The 25,082-nt window shown below is 48.5% G+C and overlaps 10 protein-coding genes across 10 annotated transcripts; 5 read left to right on the top strand and 5 right to left on the bottom strand.

Annotated features, from left to right (window-relative positions):
- Positions 1-987: 987 nt before the first annotated feature.
- N7500_004732 (calcium-transporting ATPase) lies at positions 988-4,245 on the top strand (the record flags this gene model as incomplete). Its single annotated transcript, XM_056675877.1, has 5 exons — positions 988-1,105; positions 1,162-1,319; positions 1,390-3,705; positions 3,763-4,085; positions 4,143-4,245. 5 exons carry the CDS (start codon positions 988-990, stop codon positions 4,243-4,245), a joined length of 3,018 nt encoding a protein of 1,005 aa, XP_056530877.1.
- A 750-nt stretch (positions 4,246-4,995) lies between these two features.
- Positions 4,996-6,706, top strand: N7500_004731 (putative l-fucose permease; the record flags this gene model as incomplete). Its single annotated transcript, XM_056675876.1, has 6 exons — positions 4,996-5,130; positions 5,182-5,282; positions 5,335-5,552; positions 5,620-5,964; positions 6,023-6,459; positions 6,515-6,706. The coding sequence occupies 6 exons, from the start codon at positions 4,996-4,998 to the stop codon at positions 6,704-6,706; spliced, it is 1,428 nt and encodes a 475-aa protein (XP_056530876.1).
- A 2,633-nt stretch (positions 6,707-9,339) lies between these two features.
- N7500_004730 (uncharacterized protein) lies at positions 9,340-9,675 on the top strand (the record flags this gene model as incomplete). Its single annotated transcript, XM_056675875.1, has 1 exon — positions 9,340-9,675. One exon carries the CDS (start codon positions 9,340-9,342, stop codon positions 9,673-9,675), a length of 336 nt encoding a protein of 111 aa, XP_056530875.1.
- A 937-nt stretch (positions 9,676-10,612) lies between these two features.
- N7500_004729 (non-specific serine/threonine protein kinase) lies at positions 10,613-13,504 on the bottom strand (the record flags this gene model as incomplete). Its single annotated transcript, XM_056675874.1, has 5 exons — positions 10,613-12,882; positions 12,945-13,092; positions 13,149-13,266; positions 13,330-13,358; positions 13,454-13,504. 5 exons carry the CDS (start codon positions 13,502-13,504, stop codon positions 10,613-10,615), a joined length of 2,616 nt encoding a protein of 871 aa, XP_056530874.1.
- Positions 13,505-14,208: 704 nt separating this feature from the next.
- Positions 14,209-15,643, bottom strand: cdc43 (protein geranylgeranyltransferase type I subunit CDC43; the record flags this gene model as incomplete). The annotated part of the gene is made up of 5 exons (XM_056675873.1): positions 14,209-14,345; positions 14,399-14,507; positions 14,557-14,894; positions 14,942-14,987; positions 15,047-15,643. The coding sequence occupies 5 exons, from the start codon at positions 15,641-15,643 to the stop codon at positions 14,209-14,211; spliced, it is 1,227 nt and encodes a 408-aa protein (XP_056530873.1).
- A 272-nt stretch (positions 15,644-15,915) lies between these two features.
- On the top strand, positions 15,916-16,718 carry N7500_004727 (uncharacterized protein; the record flags this gene model as incomplete). Its single annotated transcript, XM_056675872.1, has 3 exons — positions 15,916-16,053; positions 16,148-16,570; positions 16,647-16,718. 3 exons carry the CDS (start codon positions 15,916-15,918, stop codon positions 16,716-16,718), a joined length of 633 nt encoding a protein of 210 aa, XP_056530872.1.
- A 247-nt stretch (positions 16,719-16,965) lies between these two features.
- Positions 16,966-17,722, bottom strand: N7500_004726 (CFEM domain-containing protein; the record flags this gene model as incomplete). The annotated part of the gene is made up of 3 exons (XM_056675871.1): positions 16,966-17,309; positions 17,436-17,565; positions 17,639-17,722. The coding sequence occupies 3 exons, from the start codon at positions 17,720-17,722 to the stop codon at positions 16,966-16,968; spliced, it is 558 nt and encodes a 185-aa protein (XP_056530871.1).
- A 471-nt stretch (positions 17,723-18,193) lies between these two features.
- N7500_004725 (nuclear transcription factor Y subunit beta) lies at positions 18,194-18,832 on the bottom strand (the record flags this gene model as incomplete). Its single annotated transcript, XM_056675870.1, has 1 exon — positions 18,194-18,832. The coding sequence occupies one exon, from the start codon at positions 18,830-18,832 to the stop codon at positions 18,194-18,196; it is 639 nt and encodes a 212-aa protein (XP_056530870.1).
- Positions 18,833-20,235: 1,403 nt separating this feature from the next.
- Positions 20,236-22,309, top strand: N7500_004724 (putative MFS transporter; the record flags this gene model as incomplete). Its single annotated transcript, XM_056675869.1, has 7 exons — positions 20,236-20,281; positions 20,326-20,492; positions 20,569-20,958; positions 21,030-21,497; positions 21,546-21,954; positions 22,004-22,171; positions 22,239-22,309. 7 exons carry the CDS (start codon positions 20,236-20,238, stop codon positions 22,307-22,309), a joined length of 1,719 nt encoding a protein of 572 aa, XP_056530869.1.
- Positions 22,310-22,634: 325 nt separating this feature from the next.
- Positions 22,635-24,481, bottom strand: N7500_004723 (uncharacterized protein; the record flags this gene model as incomplete). Its single annotated transcript, XM_056675868.1, has 7 exons — positions 22,635-22,955; positions 23,002-23,136; positions 23,189-23,500; positions 23,550-23,953; positions 24,005-24,180; positions 24,232-24,260; positions 24,317-24,481. The coding sequence occupies 7 exons, from the start codon at positions 24,479-24,481 to the stop codon at positions 22,635-22,637; spliced, it is 1,542 nt and encodes a 513-aa protein (XP_056530868.1).
- Positions 24,482-25,082: the final 601 nt, after the last annotated feature.

Genomic DNA, 25,082 nt, shown 5'->3' with positions numbered 1-25,082 from the left:
TTAAGTGACATATGCATCACGCGATTGGATATTGAAATTTGGGTTACGCACTGCGGAAGTACTAGGGATCGATTAAATAATCCGTACGGAGTAGGTAAGCGATGCAAATGAACTTTTGTTCTACCGTCAGCCCTATGGGCAAGGATAGGTTAGCGTGCTTGTGGAGATGCCACGCTTGATGCATTCTACAGGGACTGTGCTTTGGCCTTGGAAGACCTCAACCATCCACAAGTAAGCTGAGGAGTATCGAGTAGTTTTACCGGCAGATGACCTAAAGTATAGCTCAAACGTAGTGAATGAACACGTCAAGGGTTGTACCATGACATAAAGTCCAGAAGACCATCGTATCGCAGGAGTCAGGTTGATTTAAAAGGTTGGATACCCACTTTAGGCTAGTGTATGCAGAGGATCAAGTTGCCAAGACTATCTGATAGGCAAAAAAACGATGCAGCCTAGAGATGCCCCATAAGTGATTCCAAGGCAATGAATTGGCGTTGACGTTGCAGCCCTACGAGAGGCTCTTTGCAGGTCTCCATCTCACTCCGAGAGGAGAAATTGATATAGTAAGAGGTTTAATAGGCTCGATCTAGTCAAACATCAAGTATTTGAATCATTAGATGCCTAATAGAAGACAAAATAAAGAAGGAAAAAATTATAGCGGAGAATTGCAGACCCGCCTTCAGCCCTGTAGACTCCCCAGTTCCACTCCAGGCCCGTGCTTACTCAGCCCCTGGAATCAAATGGATGAGAACACGTTGACTTCCCCCACTGGAGGTTCTTCAATTCGGGCTTTGATCTTCATTTGCTCTGGATCCTCTTTTTTAATATCACCTGGTCCCTCGCTTTGGGCTTTACTTTTCTTCCTCTGTGACAGGGCATGTATCTTTATTAACAACACTTTCTTCATTGTTTACCCCAACTATCATTCCTCACCTCTGCGGTTATTGCAATTGATCCTGCCTATTGCCGTTGAGGGTGTCCGCGATCATGGAGAACGCCTTTCTCCGTACTCCAGCCGAGGCGCTGGAGCACTTCAAGGTGACCGAGCAGACCGGTTTGTCGCAAAGCGCGGTTATGAAATCCAGACAACAATATGGACCGAACGGTTAGTACACATTCCGCAGAATGACGCCTCAGAACTGACATCTGCGGTCTATTTAGCTCTTGCGGAAGAACCTCCGACTCCCATGTGGGAGCTGATTTTGGAACAATTCAAAGACCAATTGGTTCTTATCTTACTTGGCTCGGCTGCCGTGTCCTTTGTGCTAGCTCTCTTTGAAGAAGGTGACGATTGGACTGCATTTGTTGACCCCGCTGTTGTAAGTGCCTGGATATTGTTCGTTTCATCATGTGTGGAATCTTGCTGACAACGGTGTGCTTTTTGCATAGATCCTTACTATCCTCATCCTCAATGCCGTGGTCGGAGTGACCCAAGAAAGCAGCGCAGAAAAGGCGATCTCAGCTCTCCAGGAATATTCAGCCAATGAGGCCAAGGTTGTCCGTGATGGAATGACGCGAAAGGTCAAAGCTGAAGATTTGGTTCCCGGTGACGTGATTCAGATTGCTGTTGGTGACCGTGTTCCCGCCGACTGTCGATTGATCGCCATTCACAGCAACAGCTTCCGTGTCGACCAGGCTATTTTGACTGGTGAGAGTGAAAGTGTTGCAAAGGAGATTCGGGCTATCAAGGATGAACAGGCCGTCAAGCAGGATCAGCTCAACATGATCTTCTCTGGTACCACCGTTGTCAACGGTCACGCTACAGCTCTCGTTGTGTTGACCGGCGGCTCGACTGCCATTGGAGATATCCACGAGAGTATCACTTCCCAGATCTCCCAGCCGACCCCCTTGAAGCAGAAGCTGAACGACTTCGGTGACACGCTCGCCAAGGTTATTACCGTCATTTGTGTCCTGGTTTGGGTTATCAACTATGAGAACTTCAACGACCCCGCGTTCGGTGGCTGGACTAAGGGTGCTATCTACTATCTGAAAATTGCTGTCTCTCTTGGTGTGGCGGCTATTCCGGAGGGTTTGGCAGTGGTCATTACCTCCTGCCTGGCCCTGGGTACCCGCAAGATGGCCCAGAAGAACGCAGTTGTCCGGTCTCTTCCCTCCGTCGAGACCTTGGGCAGCTGCAGTGTGATTTGCTCTGACAAGACTGGAACCTTGACCACCAACCAGATGAGTGTTGAGAAAATTGTTTACCTGGCAAGTTCTGGCACTGGCCTCGAGGAAATCGACGTCGAAGGCACTACTTTCACTCCTAAGGGCAAGCTCATTCAGAATGGCAAGGTCGTCGAGAACTTGGCCGTTTCTTCATCGACGATCGCACAGTTGGCCGAGGTCACTGCCCTTTGCAACGCCGCTACTCTTTCCTACGATCCCAAGAGCGGAGTCTTTTCTAGCATCGGTGAGCCCACCGAGGGAGCTCTGCGTACCCTGGTTGAGAAGATTGGAACCACCGACAGCGCCTTCAACCAGAAGCTTTATCGTCTCTCTGCATCCGAAAGATTGCATACCGCCAGCGCTCATTACGAGTCCCGCCTTCCCCTCAAGGCCACCTATGAGTTCTCTCGTGACCGCAAGAGTATGTCTGTTCTCGTTGGCGAGGGCAAGGAACAAAAGTTGCTCGTCAAGGGTGCCCCTGAAAGCATCCTGGACCGTTGCTCGCACGTTATTCAAGGCGCCAATGGATCTCGCGTTCCTGTGACCAAGAACCACTTGAAGCTTCTCTCCGAGGAAGTTGTTGAGTATGGTAACCGTGGTCTTCGTGTCATGGCCATCGCAAGTGTTGATGACGTTTCTGGGAACCCGCTCTTGAAGAACGCTACCTCCACCGAAGACTACACCAGGTTGGAACAGAACATGACTCTCATTGGCCTTGTCGCAATGTTGGACCCCCCTCGTCCTGAGGTTTCCGATGCTATCAAGAAGTGCCACGCCGCCGGAATCCGTGTTATTGTCATCACCGGTGATAACCGCAATACTGCCGAGTCTATCTGTCGCTCAATTGGTGTGTTCGGTGCTGACGAGGACCTCGCCGGCAAGAGTTACACGGGTCGTGAATTCGATGCTCTTAGTGAAAGTGGACAGGTGAAGGCTGTTCAGACCGCTTCCCTTTTCTCGCGCACTGAGCCTAGCCACAAGTCCAAGCTTGTTGATCTCCTCCAGTCTTTGAACCACGTCGTCGCTATGACCGGTGACGGTGTCAATGACGCTCCCGCGCTCAAGAAGTCTGACATTGGAGTGGCCATGGGTACTGGAACCGACGTGGCCAAGATGGCCGCCGATATGGTCTTGGCTGATGACAACTTCGCTACCATTGCCGTCGCCGTCGAGGAAGGTCGTTCCATCTACAGTAACACTCAACAGTTCATCCGCTACCTGATCTCTTCCAACATTGGAGAGGTCGTCTCTATCTTCCTGACTGCTGCACTTGGCATGCCCGAGGCTCTGATTCCCGTTCAGCTATTATGGGTCAACCTTGTGACTGACGGTCTGCCTGCCACTGCTCTGTCCTTCAACCCTCCCGACCACGATGTGATGAAGCGTCCTCCCCGCCGTCGCGACGAGGCCCTTGTCGGCGGTTGGTTGTTCTTCCGCTACATGGTTGTCGGTATCTACGTTGGTGTTGCCACCGTCTTTGGTTACGTCTGGTGGTTTGTCTACAACCCGGATGGACCTGGCATTTCTTTCTGGCAATTGGTAAGTTTGTTTGAGATGTCTCCAAGTGTTCATTATTTGCTAACATGTCCCATTCAGTCCCACTACCACAAGTGTGCCTCTCAGTTCCCCGAGATTGGCTGCGAAATGTTCAGCAACGATATGAGCAAGTCCGCCTCCACCGTGTCTCTTTCCATTCTCGTGGTAATTGAGATGTTCAACGCCATGAACGCGCTGTCCTCCAGCGAGTCCCTCCTGACTTTCTTCCTGGGCAACAACCCCATGCTGATCTACGCCATCACTCTATCCATGCTCCTTCACTTTGCCATCCTCTACATCCCCTTCCTCCAGAATCTGTTCTCGATTCTGCCTATGGACTGGAATGAATGGCAGGCAGTATTAGTGATCAGTGCACCAGTGATGTAAGTGCTTTGATACTGATTCATTATGAGAAACATCTTACTAATGCATACTCTCAGTTTGATCGACGAGGTTCTCAAGTTTGCCGAGCGTCTTCTCTACAACACGAAAGCCGTCAACCCGGTGGCCCAGAAGGGTGTCGGCAAGCCCAAGCGGGCTTAACGGGTAGGACTATTTTGGCGAGAGCCCAAATACGACCTTAACCTTCCCGGATCTCTGCCCGAACAAGGGCTAGCCGGTGTGTAATAGAGATAGATTGTACTTGATTGGCTTGACATTTTGTCGCGCATTGAATACGAGATAGCGTGGACTGACTATGCTATCATGGATGCCTATAGATCCCTGAATGAATGATTTCTTTGCACTTGACAGTCGAACAATTATCCGTACAGCCAAGAGACTAGTTTTGAGTCGGTCTTGGCGCCTGATGTGTAGCTTGGAAGGCCATGATTCTCGGAAGAATGAATGATGTGATCTAGTTGTCATTAGTGTACCTGTAATGGATCCGGCTAGTCAAGTAGAAATAGCTTTCAGGAACCAGATATATCCTGAGGTATGGGCTTCTCGGGTTAACATTCCACCAGACACGGGAGAGAATAGCCCGCTGAAACCACCGGAATCTCATCCCGCATCTAGAGTGTTCCCCCATGCAACCCTGACCACTTGACGCCACCTTGCCAGGGGTCTAAAGCGGGGGAAATCAGACCAGATCGTTACCTTCAGGCCGCGGTGCAACTGGCATGCGCTTTGATTGGATGTCGATCGTCTTTCCCCAGGGATCATCTAGGGCTTTTCCCCGGACTGGAAAAGTGTGGAGTTTGCGGAGAAAAGGGTGTCTTGTTTCTTTGTGTAGTTCAAATACCCCCTAGAGTCCCTAGAATCCCCTTTTCTTCATGTTCTCTGTATTTCAATATGGGAGTAAAGCAATTCCTGAAAAGCCGGTCAGGCTTGCGTGTTGATAATCGTACCACTACGTCGGCCGCTACGCTCACTCTACGACAGAGTCTGTGGCCATTGACGCTAGTTACGATCTTATTTTTCTTATGGGTATCTTCCCCTTTGTCCATGTACAATCCATCTACTAATAACTTCAATTAGGGCTTTGCGTATGGATTGCTGGATACCCTCAACTCGCACTTCCAGAAAACCCTACATATCGACCGAGGTCGATCAGCTGGTCTCCAAGCTGCCTACTTTGGGTATTGAGATCTCCACTCAATTTCATACAGAAAACCTCTAACAAAACCTCAGTGCATACCCCCTAGCCTCTCTCGGCTATGCAAACTGGATCCTCCGCAACTACGGCTACAAGACCGTCTTCATCTTCGGTCTATGTCTATACGGCGTCGGAGCTCTATGCATGTGGCCCGCAGGACTCAACCAATCCTTCGGCGGCTTCTGCGGTGCTACCTTCGTCATCGGATCGGGGCTGGGATCTCTCGAGACAGCAGCTAATCCTTATCTGACTGGTAAGAAAATCAACATTCCCCAACGACTCCCGCATATATATATTGATCTCTCCTTACATCTATCCAGTCTGCGGTCCACCCCGCTACTCAGAAATCAGAATCAACTTCGCCCAGGCCTTCAATGCAATCGGCACAGTCGTCGGCCCGGTCTTGGGTTCTTATGTGTTCTTCACAAACACGGAAGATGATGTAACAGCCCTGCAGCGCGTCCAATGGGTCTACCTCGCCATCGGCATCTTTGTCTTCCTCCTCGCTTGTGTATTCTTCGTATCTAATATCCCAGAAGTCACGGATGAGGACATGGCATTCCAGGTTGCGCAAACGCATGTCGATGAGCAGGATCAACCTTTCTGGAAACAGTATAAACTATTCCATGCGACTCTGGCACAGTTCACCTATACAGGCGCACAAGGTAGATTTCCGTCCCCACTTCTCATTCTATTACCCCCGTCCCAAACTAACCCTTCCAGTCGCTATCGCCGGTTACTTCATTAACTACGTCAAAGATACATGGCCGGGTACAACGAGCGCCACCGCAGCGAAGTATCTCGCCGGCGCGCAAGGCGCATTTGCAGTCGGTCGATTCCTCGGTGCGGGAATCATGAAGTTCGTGCGTGCGCGCTGGGTATTCCTGGTTTATCTATCGTGCACGGTTGCGTTCCTTGCTGCATCAGTGACGCAGACGAAACAGGTTGGTGTGGCCATGTTATTCCTGACGCTCTTTTTCGAGTCGGTTTGTTTCCCGACTATCATGGCACTGGGTATTCGTGGTCTTGGACGTCATTATAAGCGCGGCTCGGGGTTTATCGTTGGTGGTGTGTGCGGTGGTGCCGTTGTGCCGCCGATTCTTGGTCATGTTGCTGATATGCGGGATAATACTGGATTCGCGTTTATTGTTCCGGCTATGGTATGTTGTATCTGCTGGAGTTGATTTTGTTTGGGTTGGTTGCTGATGAGTACAGTTTATGGTTGTTGCTTGGACGTATGCCGTTGCTGTGAACTTCGTTCCGGCTTATACTAATACTGTGGATAAGATCGGTGAAAGTGATGTCGGTCTTCAGAGTCCGACTAAAGATGAGGAGACTGTTATGGGCTCGTATGGTCTTGATGAGACTATTGATGAGAAGCATCCGACTGTTCATGTGGAAGGGTAGATTATTGTCGTTTGATCTGCTTTCAGTATCTCCGGGTAATGGTTAATGGTTGAATGGGTGTTGGTATTTCTTTTTATGCTTTGCTCAGGATTATTCTCTTAATAGAGTGATGGGTGATGATCAACTGAATGCAATGATGCTTGATTGCCAGAATGACTGATACTTTTTGAATTACAAGTTGGAATTCGTATTCAACGGAATGCTAAACAGTCATAGCGAGCAGGTTTGTATCACAGTTAAATCGTTGGGTTAATACTTGACATCGTGGCGACTCAAGTACAACGCGAACAATTTCAACCAAATCAAGGGCTTCGAATCATGGTTGAGTCCAGATATATATATTTACAAGCACTGCCTCTCTGATGTCCTACTGATCTATCCTTTTTGCAACTTTTTGCCCAGTACGAGCAGTCATTTCTCTGAAACCCAATTGAATATAATGATTAACTTGAATGAACGATTTAACCCCATTCGAAAATTACATTAATCGGGGTACAAAGATGTGGAGGAACTCGGTTGGACCAGACAAGCTTGTTGCGGATTGTTCGTCAAGACAAAAGACAGGCAGACAGTGCCATATCTTGAGTGCTGTGTGCTCATCACTTCAATTGTGTCCGTGACACGGGACATGAGAATGAGCCACAACCCTCTGCTAGCTCCACAGCCGATAGAAAGCAACGGTATTAGTTGCCCCACAGCCTTGTCCCTCACACTCAAAGTACGAAAGATAATTCTTGAGTGGGCTAAGATACCGAGTTCGTCACATAGACATGTATGAGCTGGATAAGGGGCTTGATCTCGGCAGTCGTCCCGTTCGACGCTCCAGGAAGTTTGAAGAGTTCAGTACGGAAAGAAGGGGATAGACAAACGCGAGTCCCTGATAGGACTTCGTGGTCATTGTTTCGGGATGCTCTATAGTTTCCCCGTGAAAACATGGACGGGAGGGCAATCGCATCTTCGATGGCATCTCCGCGCCACGGAGTCTCACTGGTAGTTTTGCATGAAGCCGAGAAGCTTCGTGGGGACCATGCCAACGAACATATGCCGGATCCATTGCTGGAACGTATCAGTTCTCTATACTGGGACTCGATGATATCCAAGAATGGCTGTTTGTGCGTCGATCAGATGTACGCTTGCCATTGAGTATCACAGGACCACTGAGCTAGCGTGGACGAAGGACCCTCCTCGAATGTGGTATAGTCAACTCGTCATCGTGAGATGGACAAATGGGTTGATGATCTGATGGTGTCTGGGCATCATATTGATAATCTTCTGCATGGGACTCACTTGACACGTTAGAAGACAAGTCATTACATGGTTTCGATGGCTCTAGAACAGACGCCAGCATTTTCTCGGTATTTTCTTCTTCCGTCGATTTCTTTCCCCAGCATTTTGCTTTAAGTTCTTTCTTCACCTCGGGTTTTCGACTATACTCGCGAACCTCCGCGCCGAATGGCTTCGTCAATGTATATAACCCAATATTAAAATAGCGATAACGGCGAGAGGTCTGCCCATGTATAGGCATTATAAAGTGAGAGAGGGTTGGTGAGGCCGATGTGCTGATTTCACAGTTCAGCAGCAGATAGCCACCATCTTGGTGGCTCCCTGTTCAATGACCAGAAGATGTGAGGATGAGATTTCTCAAAAGTGAAGATAAAGTGAGGTCGGTTCCCTTCCATGGCAGGTGAAGACGCGTCTGTCGGGTGTATCTTGAGCGTATGTCATCATACGTAGTGCCCTTGAAACACACCTTTACTTGATATCTGATAAATAATAGTGCATTTCATATAAAAGCGGGATGCCATATATGAGCTTGCTTTGGCCTATGGGAGTGTTGACAAGTGAGGAGAAAAGAGGAGAGAAAGAGATTTGCGATCCTCTACAAACAAAGAGTATTTATTAATAGCCCATGAAACCTGTCAAACAAGGCGTAAAAGAGTCAAATTCGTCCAATGCTAATGGCTAAGAGGGTTGAGATCTTATAAGCTCCGTGGGAAACATGAGTCCATACCTACATGGGGTGCCAAAAGTCCGTTGACACTCCCTATTTCTATAGATATTTTTGTTCAACCACCTACCTACTTTCAACCCGTTGATACTCCAATGATAATTGAATTGCTTATTAACCATACATAATTCAAGATAGGATCAATTTTTTGTGTACCAGCCCTTTGCTTTCTTCACCTGAATCCTGCTTGGCATAGATCGGATAAAAGCGTCTGACCTGGATCAAGAGCTTTCCATGCAACCTGAATTGCAGTACGGAATCTCTTCTGATCCATCTCAGATTTACCCTGCATACAGGGTTCTGGATAGTGTTCAAACGGCTTTTTTTTTTTTTTTTTCAAGAGAAACCAAACATTCTCAATAGGGGGTTTAGATCGGGTGAATGGGGGGGGCCATTCCATAACCTAGATACCATGCTCTTCAAACCACAATTGCATAAGTTAGCTTCATCGTTGATCCCTTTTCCCATAGAAAAAAAAACAGATCTCACACCACGACCGGGGTGGAGCCAGACTCAGGCAGAGCTTGTATCTCTTCCTGGGAAATTGATTCCACCAAATTTTCGGTTATCTTCCCCGGCTCCGTGATGTGTGACTTTGAGAACTGAGAGTAAGGTATGTGCAGTGATGGGCCAAGGTGCAGGCCCTGCGGGCCGCATATCTTACCGTCTGTCTCCGTTGGATCTGCTCCTCGCACTGAGCCCACGCAGCCCCATCTTCATCTTCTTTGGCTGGGATGTGGCTCATCTTGTCGTGGATAATACTCAGACACCCATCACCGCACCGGATCAGACGCTCGATCAAGGTTGGTGGGAGCATATAGGCATGGTCAACTCGTCATCGTGTAACGGGAAGACCCAAGCTCTATCGACGTTCCAGATGGAGGAAGAAGCTTGGGAAAGAAGCTTGGGAAAGAAGCTTGGGAAAGGGAATAGTAGGAAGTATGCGGTATGGAGGAAGTAAAGAAAGAAACATAAGATATAAATGGAGTGGAGGAAAGCAAAGGAAGTGTGAAAGTTGGGAAGTGTGATGAGTAGATAGTAAGGGAGTCTATAACTGAGCCTTCAATCCAGTGTTCGCCGCTTAATCCGCAGCTATTGGTTCAACGGTCTCTTAGAAGTGACCAAGAAAGAAGGGAGAAGTGAGGCGGATTAGTCTCTCTTATGGCAAGTAAATGTTTGTCAAGAAGGATGAAGGCTAGATTGTATCCACGTACTGCAAATCGAAGAGTACTATGTAGTTGCTATCATATCGAGGTTCCAGTTATCTAAAACAACAAGTGATGCAGAGTTCCAATTTATCCATCTTAGCAGGTTCCGTATCTTTTGCATCGGTATGATGATTTTTGCGTTGAAAAACGTGACGGGTCTGGGGAGCCATCAATAATTTGATTTCGCTGGCCAGTTCGAAAGAGGAGAATGTAGAGCAACAAATGAAATGGGCGAGATAGTTAGGGTAGGGGATATCGAAGTGGGTATTGTCCTATGCAATTTCATTATGCAAGTATTGTGTTGCTGATCCAGCGAGATGATATGGCACAGAGTTATATACGAGGCAGGGGAATTCCAGGCAAAAGCCACTAAATTCAAGCGAAGGTCAAATCATCATGGGGAATAAGGGAAATATAGGCGGGAAAAGAGCCTCAAGAAGTTAAGACAGTGTGAAGGGAAAAGGTGGAAGAGAGGGAAAGTGAAAGGCATAGGTCCAAGAATCGATCAAATTATGCCGAAAAAGAAACAGTCAAAGGAAATGAAAAACGAGAACACGCTGGGTAAGTGGGGGTATAAAAGATCTATCGTCTAACCAAACATAGGAATATGGGATCGGGGGATGGACAAAGAAGTGCGCGAATATAGTGCACATGGGAAACTGTAAGGGAGCTGTCGGGTTGATGATGGTATCATTTAGCGATGCCGACTTTGTCTGTGGCATCGGACGGCGAGCGCAAAGAGGAGGAGCGAGGAGGCGGAAGGGGACTGGTTTCAAGGTTTGAAATAGGAGCGAATGGCGTTCTGGTGCTTGTAGGAGTTTCAGGCTCGTCTCCTAGACGATCATCGGTGATGACAACATCACCTGGTGTACCAGGTTCGTCGAACTCATCGACTTCTTCAATCTCTTCCTCGATCCCTTCGACGTCTTCCTCTTCTTCGATAATCTGGCTCTTGCGTGCAGCAGGCCGCTCTGCCACAGCATCAAGACCGCTGGCATTCAGTGGCTGACCGGGAACAGGGGAGTTAGCTACCCCACCAGACATTATCAAGTTAGTGGTATGGATCATAGGACCCTTGAAAAGAGATCTCTTTCGCCTAGCAAACACCAGGCTTGAAGAAGGCGAGTAGAGTAATGGTCCCGGTACCACCTCATTGAATGATGACATCTGACCTGAGTGGTCCGCAATCTCTCGAGGTGCTCCGCCTGTCCCTCTTACTAATCGAATATTGCTTGGAAAGCGGGATGAGGCACCTGGAGTAGTGGGGAGCACTTTGATAGATGAGTGAGGCGATCTGGAGGCTCTGGCAGTGGGTGTCGAAATAGTGTCTACACTGTTGGAGGAAATCGAAGAAGCCTTGGAGTGAGCACGGGTGTGATGAATGCTGCGGATCGATGATACAGAGGAGGACGTGGATTTGCGTCCTCGTAGTCCGGCCGAAGAACGTCGATAGGATCCACGTGGTGTGATAGGTGAGGGTGAGAGTGAGTTTCGATGACTATTATGACCAGTGTTCAATGGCCGCGGCTGGCGAGGGTAAGAGTGGCGATTTTGGCGGTACGAGGCACTGCTGGGGGCGAGGCTACTAGCATTAGAGATTCGTTTAATCTGGGTGGGCGTCACAACATCCTCCCCTCCAATCTCGCTTGCCGAGGATGGCAAGGTCGCAGTTTTCTTTCCAGTATCTTGACCCTTCGCCGGGCTCAGCTTATCGGAAAGAAATTTGCGTGAGCCCGTCGATTTGGCATGGGGAGACCGCGCTCTCTTCGCCGACTCTACAAACCAGTGCTTTAGAGACGCTAGCTGGCTGAGTATCGGATACTGGTGACGACGACTAGTGCGACGCCGGAAGATACCCTGATGCTGTGTCAACTCCGGTTGTGATGCGCTAACATGCAGCATGCTCGGCCGTGATCGCCGTCTGTCTTTTGGTGGGGGAATTGGGCGACGTAGTGTCGAGCTGTGAGACCGTATGGAATCTTTGTCCAGCGGCAACGGTGGCGTGGTGACCTCAATTGGGAATACTGGAAGTGGTTCAGGAAGCGCAGGAAGATCCGGCACTGCCAACTGAGAGGGCAAGCTTCTTCTATCCCGTCTCCCACGAGCTCGCAACTCTGAGCCTTCTTCCTCTACCTCCATTAAAGCGGATGATCGCTTCTCTAGACGACTGCTCGCAGCGCTCAGACGACGGAGAGTCTTTGCCTCAACGTCCCGCTCGCGACGCTTGCGCTCTCTCTTGATTTCCTTCCGTTGCTCTTTTTCAATCAGCAGGGCCCACCAGCCAGCTAGTGGGTCGCACCGCTGAGCCAGGACATTTTCAATGACCTCGTCAATATTGACCCCAGCGCTTTTCATCCGCTGCAACGTAGTCTTCTCCAGTGGCGTAGTAAATGGCGACGGTCTTGGAATTTTCAAGATTGCAAGCTGTTCAGGAGCATTTTCGGCAAGGAAAGGATGGGCTAGGATGTCATCTAGGCTGGGCCGAATCAAAGGCCGCTTAGACAACAAAAGGTTGATTAAAGCCTTAGCATCGTCCGTGAACTTTTCGTTGAAGGTCGGCGCGTCTGACAATATTCGCTTTTTGGTGATTTGATCGTCATCGTCGTCGTATGGCAGCTCGCCTGCCAACAGCGCATAGAGAATGATTCCCAAACTCCATACGTCCACTTTTTCACCTGCGTATTTTTCTCCTTTAAGCATCTCGGGCGCACTATAGCATATTGTCCCACAGAATGTCTGAAGGTAGCTAGCTTTTCCTTCATATTCACGCGTAAACCCAAAATCGCATAGCTTGACGTTTTCCTGTTTATCCAGCAATATGTTTTCCAGTTTCAAGTCGCGATGCACACATGATTTACTGTGGACGTAGGCGACCGCTCCCACCAATTGTGTAAATATCCGCTTCACCTTCTCTACCGGTAGTGGGCCGTGTCGGAGGAGGTAGTTGTAGAGTTCGTCGCCTAGGACAAACTTTGGTCAGTATGTTTCTCCGAGGATCTTCTGCCATGCGCAGCCAACATACCAGGACAATACTCCAACACAAGCCAAACAAGACTCTCGGTCACCACCACTTCGTAGAGCCGCGCGATATGCGGATGTAGGAATTGGCGATGATGATGGATCTCGCGCACGAGATTGGTGTCCTCCTTGCTGGACGATTTAAGAACCACCTGCCGACTAGTCAGCATTGCCTCCACAACTCGGTTCCCCGTATGACATGACCTACCTTGGAGCCATTGGTGAGCTTATGCGAGGCGAGATAGACCTTGCCGAAGGAACCTTTGCCAATCAACCTCCCCAATGTATAATTCCCTACCGTCCGAAGGTCCTTGGAGGAGAACTCCCTGCGGACACGCACCACGTTAGCGCAACTGGCTATCTAGACCGGAGCCGAAGAGGTCGCTTACTCGAGAAGTTCATTATAGGAGTTGGCAAGCTGTCGAGAAATTTCGAGTTAGCCATATTTCCACGGAGTCTGCGCAAGGCTCGAATAAGGGAAATCGGGGCTCCCTATGCCCCCTGATGACGCACCTTCTCCTTTTGTTTCTGGCTTTGAACCCCCGCTCTTGTTCGGGGCGGCATATGTTATGATTGCCAAGTTTCGCGGTCTCGAGAGTCTCTGCGCGTCAAGGGGTGGAAATGGTTGTGCCGGGGTGCCATTCAACGGGATCGAGATACGCGGAGAAGCGGTATCCGGAGAGTTCGAGAAATCTCAGAAAGGGGTAAGGCTCGGAAAGATGGCCGGATAAAATGCAAAAGATGAAAGGAGGGAAATTGCATACGCAAAGGCCTTGGGAGATTCCCAGACGTCAACGGGAACGTGGACCGTGTGGAGAACTCGGGACTTGAACGGCTCTCCTTTTTTTGGGGGGCTTCTGCTATTATTATCTCTATGTACAACATACAATCTCCCGTTATATATTTCAGGCAAATTATGAATTCCGGACTCCGTTCCTGTCTAGGACTCTGGGCATGACGCTGTTTATAGTCAGCAATTCCTCAGACCTCAATTGGCTACAATGCCACAGGCGTCGACTGTTCGCCCTGAAACAATGGCCAAACTGATCATGATCGTCATAAATTCAGGAGAATATGCACTTGTTTACTGCCTTACTCCCTAAATTCAACATGATCCCTTACTTGTGTATTGTACATGTACAACGTACGACACCGGCGCCCGATTAATCTAGTCGGCTGCACCTATTGGCTGGGGCATGCTGACATGAGCCAATTGGAGAAATGGCTGAACAACCGTCGTCATATTATATGCACTGGTATTATATGCTTCATGATCGCCACCAAGGCAGCGATTCAAGATGTCGGACTGTGCGTTCACTGGCACCCATCGTGGGATCGACGGGGCTGAGTCCCGGCTCACCCTGGAAAGCCAGAGACACCATGCCAAAGTATGAGTGAAGAAGGTCTATTGCGGTAAATCAGCAACACGCTCTTGATATCAGTATGCTATCAGCTTACCAGGAGGATCCCCGGGACCCTTCCCAAACCCGCCGACAAGATGTTGGGTCTTTTCGAGCAAGTATTGACGATTGCGAACTTCATCGACCACGGAATACTGATCCAGCATCTGACCTCCCCGTTAGTAGACAATCACTATCAACCAAAGAGTCACTTACCATCAGTGTCGCACCGTTCCAGAATGAATAGCACGTGTCAGCATATTTATTGCATCGACCGTTGAACCCGGCGCATGATATTGTGTCAGCCTTGATGGGTTGAACATTGGGTAACCCGCGGACTCTATCGTCGACAGATCCCGTCTCTACCAGCTCGCTCTGTTCATCATCTTCATCATCTTGGGGTTCCTCTATCTGGGCTGTCTGTCTCGAGGCCAGCCATGTAATCAAAGCCTCGAATTGATTGGAACCTGCCGATAGTAGGGCCACTGGTTTTAGATCTTTAGAGGTCCGACGCAAAAAGTCCATAGAGCTAATCGCGCAATATGTGTGTCCACCTAGAAGTTGTCAGATAAATTCAGGCGGCAGAAAGGGAGACACAAACTATGCGATTCACAGAAAGGAGACTCAGCCATGCCACCGTCGTACGTCTGTTTCGTCAGACTGTCAGTATTTCAATCGCAGACGGAACATCAAGCTCCCCACGTACCTGGCACGCCTGGATAAAAGAAACAAAACTCAACACATCAATATCCGGTACACCCTCAAGCCCTGTCTCATTCCGCCCGCGCAGAATATACCGTATACCGGCAGCACAGCAGCAGTATCGCAAATCACGAGCTCCCCCTACGTGGCCCTCAGGACCGACAAGTTCACCGAAGCTTCCATCAGCACGTTGGACTTTGGGAAGCCACTCAAGACACTCCCGTCGCTTGACACGCGATAAGTCATCCCCGAGGATGAGTAAGTTGACTAGCGCAAAGAACGTTGCGGGGACATTAGCTGGATCCCAAGCTTCATTATCCTTATTTCGCTTTTCTTGTCCAAAGTCCGTGCCTGGGAAGCCGCGGAATCCACCTGAGGGCACCTGGCAGTGGTAGAGCCAGTTGATGTATCCTTGTCTTTCTTCCGGTGTTGTTTTGCTCTGAAGAACGCCGAGCACGTCTAATCCTGAGAGGGTCAGGTAGGCGAGGAGCATGCGATTAGAGTCATTGGAAGTGTAGGCGGACGGGAGGAAGGTCTTCAGGCATCGGAGGTAATATTTGACATGGCGCTCTGTGTTGAAGATTGGGGTTGGGTCGTTCATTGTAGAGGTTAGACCACTATGTATTATGACAAGAATCGGTCACTATTCCAGTAGCAGTTATTTCATTTAATCCAACCAGCGTGCATCAAGTCGTAAATCAAATCCAATCAATCAGCACAATGTCATGTTAGTGGGGGAATCTCGACCGGAGCTGCTTTTTCCCCACATGTGTCGCGGCCAAAAAAAACACTCGGACCAACTGTCTCTGTTATTTCCGTGCCTGGTTGGAACTTCTCTTGTCAACAAAATCGTGCCATTGTGACTCGCTCATCATGGTTTTCATTTCATCCAAGACTCTTATCCAGGCACATGCCGTGTTTCTGGTTGTCATCGCGGGTTACTTGATCAAGAGCCCGGAGGTGATCACTGACTGCGATCTGGTGTTTATGATGGGAGAAGCCTTGAAGATTGTACGACACCAACATCCCCAATCCACAAATTCATCCCAGTCATATTGACAATGGATATGCCTAATCGAATTGACTGCTAACACATATGATACAGGACTTTCCATCCCTGTCAAGCCCGCAACAGTCCCCCTACACCTTCTGTGCCATACTCATTTTCGTTGAGGCCCTTTCCGACCTCGTGCTGCTGTCCAACATCCCCTTCCACGAAGCTCTTGATGAAGCTCTTCCCTATATCCGACCTCTGCGAAATGGTAACCTCCCTGCCGAGGATCTGCAGGTTCTAGAGCGTTTGCCCGAATATATCACCAAGTCCTTGACCGTTTACTGGAGCGTCTGGATCGCAGTTGCTGCATCCCGCTTTGCTGTGTATGCTGGAATTGCATTCTTTATCTACCAGGGCAGAGGTGATCACCTTGTCTCATCTTACACAAGCGCTGCGGGTATTGGAGGCCTGGACCGCCTGAAGAATCGTGTGGTTTTCAGCTTTGCTTTCTTTGAAATGATGTTTTGGTTCTGGGTAAGTGGAATGCGCCTTCTCCAGGAAGGCTTGGTCCTGTCGGCTTTCTGTTCTATGCTAATGTGTTACTCTATAGAATTTCGCAACTCTCCGCGAGGAACGCCAGGAACGCTTGACCAAGCTTCTGGAGGATACCCGTGAAATGTGAACATTTCCACAGGCCCCTTCTACTTCTTTCTATAAGTGTATTATTACTATGAAATATCCCATCGCTGTTGAAAAGCGACGGCACTTACACACCGTGTACCAGATCAATTAAAACTGCATCGTGAATAGAATAAGACACAGTTGCATCTTCAGCCAGTTCTCGTGTTTCAATCCATTCCATCGTCATCACGACATTTCAATGCTGCTAAACATACTATCTCCCCTGCAATCAACCGGCGCGCTTCATTCTAGATCAGAATGGCGAACGCAGCCGCAGCACCAGCAGCAGCCACGAGCGAAGAATCCTTATGCGTCAGCGCAGCTACGCCAGTGCTAGCCGCTGCGGTAGAGGCGGACGAGGCAGTGGAAGCACTGTTCGAGGTCTCGGTAGAAGTGTGGGTGCCCGTCAGACTAGTCGAATCCTCGGTCTTAGTCGCAGCCGAGGCCTCGGTGCTAGACTTGGTTCCAGTCTCTGTGGAGTTGGAACTCGTGCTGGTGCTGGTGCTGGACTTGCTGCTTGAGCAGACAACCTCGGTGGGTATATTGGTCACACCACCCCGGGCACAGATTGACTTGGCGACCTTGAGGGTTTCTATGATAAAGAATAACATATCAGCCCACTGTACATGCTCCACTATCCATTTTGCGTAGCCAATTGGGATAATCTTGCACTTGCAGACTCAATTGAAGGTAGAAGAAAAGAGGGAGTGGAACTTACTATCCTGGTCCTCCTGAGAACATTTATCAGCGACGCAGCAGGCGACATCGCTTAGGAAGGTCTTGGACTCGCAGATGCACTTGAAATCAATGCCGCAGCTCTCGGGGATTGAGCCTGTGGCACATGTTTTCTATAGAATGGGTTGTTTAGTGGGCGGCACATTTGGCACATTTGGTAGTTGCATGTTGCCTGGAAACACATACCGAGCAGTCGGGTAGATCACCCAAGCCTTGACCAGCGGCTGTGGTCAGCAGAGCTGCCAGGGCGAAAGTTATGGTAAACTTCATCTTGGCAGATATGGGGATGCTGGATGAAGTGAGCTATGAGTAGAAGAGAAAAAGTGAGAGATTTTGTTCTCCAAGTTAGGTCCCCAGGTCGTGGTAATACACCAATAGATAGGTCAAAAATACAATACGCAGATCAATCATGGTCACAGTATGTACTTCCCCGCACAACCTTCCAGGGTTGGGTTTCTCCACAAGATTCAGTCTGTATCGAGGTAATTTTGAATGATTGGACATTAAATATCAGAACTCCGGGGTATTTTACATAGGTATTTAACTGCTCCACTCCACGTCTATCTCTCCCTCTTTCTATGTCAGGTAGTCGAGATACATACCAGTGCAGGTAAACATTATAGAAAGCAAAGATGTCCCCACTTCTCAGACTTTGAAATCAATTGCGTCGGTGATCTCCAGAGCATGCAGCCGATATTGAAACTAGCTGCAATGTCCCTCACCGACCTCCTTCACATCACGCTAGTATGACTCGCCGCTTGCACCGTTGTGAGACTGGCCAACTATGGGCGGATAACCGTAGGCAGAGGCGTCTTGCTCAGACGGATCAAGATTGAGATTCGACATTGCGTTTGCACCTTCCGCATTGGTGAATCCCGCTGGACGAGCTAGTCCAGCTCCATTTCCGCCCTGGCCAACGACCGGTCCTCCAGCTCCATAACCAGCACTTGGAGGTCTCTGATTGTCGCCGCGGGCCGACTGGGTTTCACGGTACTTGGATAGATAGATCTTGAGTGCTTCAGCGTAATTCTCGAAGCCAAGCGAAGTCATGGCAAAGAGAATATCTTCACCATTGACTGTTTTGCGCTTCTCCTGTTGACATTTCTCCGATGCTTCACTTGTGATAAATGAGATGTACTCGCTCACACATTCCTGCATGCATTCCTTGGCTTCTTTTGCGATCTTTGCATTGTCTGGAAGGGCAAGCTTCATGATCCGAGCCACATTGGCAATGGGAAGCCACCGATCCTGTTCCTTCACCTCAAACTCGCCTTGGTGTCCATGCGCATCGTGATGATCCTTGTCTAAGTGGTCTTGCTCCTCTCCTGATTGCGCCCCCGGGTCAACATCGGGTTCCTTTGAAGGCGAGGTTGATGACATGATTCAAATCGGGCTGGATAGGTGATGTGGATCTTGGCTTATGCGTCAATGCTTATGCTTCGCGTGCGCGCTGCGCCGTAGTCTCAAGCGAGAAGACTATCAGCTTAGTGGCGGGGATTTGACAATGAGTCCAGCTGTAGCTCTTCAGGAATGACGGTTGAATCCGATGTTGAATGCGATCACGTTGTAGCTGCTGTGAAAACCGTGCGCCTGGTAACTCGGAGTCTAGCTCTGGAGGCCATTGATGGTGATGTGACACTGATGGTCACATGACAAATCACATGTTTGTATAAGGTCACGTGTCGCCAGAGATGGCACGGATTAGAACCCAGTTCCTTCTCTAGATCCCTTTTTTATATCGATAGATTTTGTGAATGGCGATGCTCGCTTTTTAAGAGCGAGCCTACAGTATTGGGGCCTCGACCAGGGGCCGTTGTAGACTCAATTGATACAGGTTCAAAACCGCGCACCATCTTGTATTGGTATTTCCTATAATTACCTAGCGGGCCCCAGCGTAGCTGTGGATATTGCTGATTGGCACTGTGGCATTTGTCTGCCAACTATATTCCCAGTACAGACCTCCATCACCTTGATTCCAACACTTTTCCACTTCCACATCGTCTTTTTCTATAATATGGCGGTCATTCGGGTTGTACGGCTTACACTCTATACCAATCACGAGGTTCGTATGCGAAATCTGCAAGCCTCCGGTCAGCATTATCGATTCTATTCCCTCCACAGTGGGCCAGTCCCTGATCTCAACACCAGGCTTGTTTGAGCCTGTGTTTGAAAGAAACCCGTCTTCGAGCTATTTCAATCATGCAGAGATCTCCCTGCACCGTGATCGACGATTTAATGCTTATGTTGTAATGAATGTGATGCCTCGGTCTAAGTGAAGCGCCGATCCTAGCTTTCCCCCAAATCGACTTCGTCAGTGGCTCAGCTTTCCCCGCGTTCTGGGCGTATCGTATATACTGCATCTCTACTAAATTATAAGGGCTATGTGGTTGGCTTAGATGTTGTCTTGAATGGAGTCCGAAATGGGGCCTTCGATGGGGTGTATTGTACAAGAATTTGAAATTTGCCTCTATCACATTCAATACAATGACACTGCATGCAGGTTCACATTCGGGTCTTAACATATCGACCGAGCTGCTTATCTTTCCCAAGATTAGTTATTTTTTAGGACTATAATATAGTCCTAAAATTTGAATACATCATTATTTATATCAACTATTCATTCCTATTGGCGATCATTTCCACGTAGTTTTCTTCGGATGGTCGAGACTTGATCTGAGTTGGCATAGTCCGTACCCCTCCTGACTTTGTTTTACTTTTCTATTCAGACCGCTGCATACAAGCGCATCAACCTCCAAGCGTCGCGTCGATAGCTTCCTGCAATCATGGGTCTTGGAGTACTGGAAGATACAAAGCTCGCGCATGTCCCAGGTAAGATTCCCTAGCCTTTTTCTCCTAGACGCAATCAAATCTAGCGTGGCTCATCACGTCTTCAAAAACTACAGGCACCTCCGATATCTACGAACAAAACAGCGATGCGAGCGAACATACTCCAGGCGCCCCAGGCCTCAAATATGACTTATCAGGCAAACAGCCGATTATCCTCGTCCCGCAACCGAGCGATGACCCAAACGACCCATTGGTATGCTCCAGAGAGAATTGCGCCCCAAGACTTGGTTCCACAAGCACACAGAAGCTGACTCAAGTGAACCCATTAGAACTGGCCATTATGGCGACGCGATATGATCCTTGCCATCCTCTCCTTCGTAACCGTCCTTTGCACAACCCTAAGCTCCATCCTAGCGGCCAATACCGTCACCATCGCAGATTATGAGGAAATCACGTTCACAGCAGCGGCCTTGTTGACTGGATATCACCTGTGTGGTGTCGGTGTGGCGGGAATACTCATTGTGCCAACGGCCCGAGTCTGGGGAAAACGTCATTTGTTCCTAATTGGGCATGTCTTGATGATCATCAGCTGTATCTGGGCTGGGGTCAGTGGAAAGAACGAGAACAGTCTCATATGGGCACGGGTATTCCAGGGTGTCGCATTGGCGCCGTTTGAGGCGTTGGTTAATGCCTGTGTTGGAGATCTTTATTTCGTCCATGTGAGTTGGGCCATACTTTCCATACTTTCCCCAACATTTGAAATGTGAGGAAATTAATATAAATGATACAGGAACGAGGAAAGCGAATGGCTGTATCCAATGTCGCGCTCTTTGGAGCCGCCTTTTTGACACCCGTTGTGGTGGGCAAGATCACCAAGTCCATGGGATGGCAGTGGTCATTCTACTTTGTGGCAATCTTCCTCGGCGCCTCATTACCGCTGATGTTCTTTTTCGTGCCTGAGACTGCTTACAGGCGCTCTGATTACTTGAACACCGACTTTAAACGATCCGGCGGACAGGGCGAGTCCATGGAGTCTCATGCTTCGCTCAGTGAAGTCTCCAATGATGACACCAAGGAGCTTCGACCGGACTCTGCCGGTGTGAACGGAATTTCAAGGACTGAGGCCGCGACAACAATCCCCGAGAAAGATTCGTTCACTAGATCGCTCAGGCTTTTCAATGGACGAAAAACAGATGAGAGTTTCTTCAAACTGCTTCTTCGTCCATTCCCGTTGTTCTTCCATCCGGGAATCTTCTGGGTAAGCAATGCACTTCGCATTTGAATTCACATACTGATGAAAGTTTAGGCTTGTCTGATTCAAGGCGTGGTCATCGGATGGGCGGTTTTCGTCGGTGTAGTCCTAGCAATTGTGTTTCTTGGACCTCCCATGTGGTTCGAAGAAGACAAGACTGGATATCTCTATACGGGTGCCTTCATCGGTTCCGTTGTAGGTCTCGTCCTGTCTGGTCTGCTTTCTGATTCCATCAACAAGTTGATGATCCGGCTCAACCACGGCAAATACGAGCCCGAATTCCGGATCCTTTTGGTGATCCCCCAGCTCATTTTCTGTGGCATCGGGCTCTATGGGTTCGGATGGACCGCAAACAATGTGATGCACTATGGCTGGCTACTACCAGATGTCTTCTTCGCATTTTTGATCGTCGGCATGGTGATGGGGGCTGTTGCTGCTTCACTCTATATCGTTGATGCCCATCGTATGTGCACCATGAGGCCTTGTATGGAGATAACTGCTGACAATACTAGGCGAGATGGCCATTGAGGCATTCACCTGCATGCTGGTTTTCAAAAACATGTTTAGCTTCGTGCTGACCTTTTTCGCCTACAAATGGTTTGCCCATGGAGGCATTAAGCACACCATGATTATCATTGGCAGTATCCAAGTGGGCATCTGCCTGTTGAGTATACCCATGTGTAAGTTTTACACAACATGCAGTGTTGATCAATGTTCCCTATCTGACCAATGTTGTGCCCGGTATAGATGTCTTTGGGAAACGGAATCGGTCCTTCTTTGCGCGTCATGACATCCTCGAGATGCTTCATCTTCGGTAATATGCTGGCAATACCGGAAGTCTGTAGAAAAGAAGGGAGAAGGTATCCATGATTTTACCCGATATGAACGATAGACCAAGCATATGCTACGAGACTTTGCATATGTTTACACAATTCAATATCACAATTGTCTAAATCACAAATATCATATTTGCACTCGAACTTACTAGGTGATAATTAATGAGCTGACAAAAAATGGACACTTTCACAACAAGGAAGATTAATGACACCATGGAATTCCTTTTTTTTTCAGTATTACATGATATGGTATAATGTCGAGTGTTTTCGCACGAGAAATATCAAGATGCAGCTGGGTGTCCAAGTCCTATGTAGGTCGTAAGGTAGCACGCCTGGAGATTCCGTAATTCCTCCTAGACCTTGGGTCACGCGAAATCGAACTCTTGAGGCTGGACTTTTCAACATCTGTATGTGGTTCCTTTCCGACAAGGATAATATCACATATTAAATCTTTCGTGTCTCGCAGAAAAGCGCTCAGGTTGAATTCTAGCATGAAAGAGAAGATGCCTAATATGGTGATTGGGACTGTGCAAACGAAGAAAATCCAGATCTTCGGATGGGTCTTCCAATGTAACTGTTGCGTTTTCTCGTCATTGTCGAGATTGAAGAAATTCATTCCGAAAAATCCCTAGAATGATCAGTTTTGCTCAAAAGTGCATGCTGATTTGGCCTACCGAGATGAAAGTGCCCGGTAAAAATAGTAATGTTAGGGCAGACACGGTGTCGGACAATATTCTTCCTTCGTTTCGAGTTTGTTTGAGAATGCCTTTCGAGATGTTACTATCTCCGACGGCTACAAAGTTGGAGGCCTGTTGACTTCAGCATAAATCTCACTCTTTTTTTGAGGCTGGCATCACTCACGCATTTGATTTCATTATCCATCCGAGCTACAAATGCTTTGGCTCGGAAATTCAAATTGGAAATCAGGTTTTGACGAAGCAGGAGGGCTTTCGAGAGTCGCTTTGTTGCTGCAGAAGGATCGATTGACTGACTCCACATATCGTGGTCTCGCACAATTGCGCCAAGGTTGTTCGAAACCGCGTCCATCGTCTCGGAGATATGGATTACATGTCGTGATAGTTCGTGAAGCTGGTTGTATCGTTCCATGAGGACCCTAAATGCTTCATCGTCGTCGTCGGAGCCAATTTCTTTGACTGGTTCTTGACGGCGCCGCTATGATTTGTTAGTACCCGCAACTTATATCATTGATCAGGGCAATTACCTCCTCTATATCCCGCACTGGCTTCTGGAAGCTCCACAGATCTTCCTCGCACTGGTCTACCACAATACGTAGAGCAAAGTCTAGCATCAGAAATGGGTCTTCGTTCCATGTTTTGAGGTCCGCGCTATGCAACAAGCGTCTTAGCCGAAGGACAAGCTCGTCATCGAGATCAAAACAAAGAAGTAGATTGGTGTCGTTAGATCCGTCCGTTTTGACTCGGCCTGTCCCTGTCTTTGAACCGAGACAAGACCTCCACAAGGTACAAAAAGCCATATAATGCCAAGCATAGGTATACTCTGGGATAGAGGGGGAGCGTAGATCTGTGTTCTGCACACCCGGTATCCTTGCATGATCTTCCTGGTTCTTCGGCTTCACTTTCTTAGAAAGAAAACGTGAGAATGTTCCTTTACATTTCAGGTTAGTGAATGATCAAAATTGTTGCCGTTGCCTCGTACCATAGCTTGCTTCCTCATCATTCTCTTCCATATTTTCAGTGCTACCAAACATTCCATTTGCGTTCCAGCCCAGGTCTCGAAAGAAGAATTCTGGAAGGAAGAATTTCTTGGCTAATTTTCTGCACAACTCTTCACTCCCCTGGATCGCTATCATATCTTTCACTTTAGGCATGATACTGATCTTAGCATTAGCAAGTTTCAAAGATTTATGGACTGGTCCCATTCACATAACATGAACACCGGGCGTTCTATAGAACTATATTGCACCTATCAGCACATGCGCGCCAAAAAGCTTCGATTCAGTTGCCCAACATTTTTGGCCAACAACTCATCTTGGCTTAATTCTGTGGGCTCTGGCAGATCTCCATTCTCTGGTATCGATTGTTGAGGGCTAAGTGCAGGTGCGGGCAATAATCGAGTCTGGCTTAAACCCTCGGGCTCGGGCTCGGGCTCAGTCACATTTTCAGCCTCCGGCATCGATGTTTGAGGGCTCGGTGCAGATGCGGTATACCGCCAGTAATTAATGCTCACTGGGCGATTTGCCGTCATTGTCGAGGGACTGCAGAAAATGCTGCTAGAAGTTGTCTAAGGAAATGAGAGAGAAAAAAAACGTTTCCCAGAGCCAATTCAGGTCAGCCTGACATTTTATATTCAGGGGAAGGCAGATAATCCTTCCCTTGAAAGGCAATACCAGACACACGCACCGTACAGATTGCATGAGGCAATCTCCGATCTGGTTGGCTGTGAGGCTGAGCTGCACTCTTTAGTGTGTATTTTGCTTTTTCAAATGGCCCCCAAAACGCGTGTCCATAGCGGGGGCTGAGGAAGAGTCAAGATTTTTTTGCAACATTATATTTTATATGGAAGCTCAGAATTTCGAAGTCATCTCTTTTGACTGAATATGGAGATGTTACTCCCGGGTGGTAGAGTAGGGTCAAAGGGACAACCGGGTGCCCACAAACAAACGCGTTCATTCGTCCAAGTTGCTCTTAGCGTCAAGTCGGTAAGATGGCTATAAGTTACCGAGTCTTCAACCGGCAAATCATATTCAATGCGACATCCCTTTGTCACCTGCACT

This window comes from Penicillium coprophilum, assembly GCF_028826855.1.
Source record: "Penicillium coprophilum strain IBT 35676 chromosome Unknown utg000004l_segment0_segment0, whole genome shotgun sequence".
Taxonomy (NCBI): Eukaryota; Fungi; Ascomycota; class Eurotiomycetes; order Eurotiales; family Aspergillaceae; genus Penicillium; species Penicillium coprophilum.
Note: the sequence above shows the minus strand (reverse complement) of the source record. Positions and strands in the feature narration are given on the sequence as shown.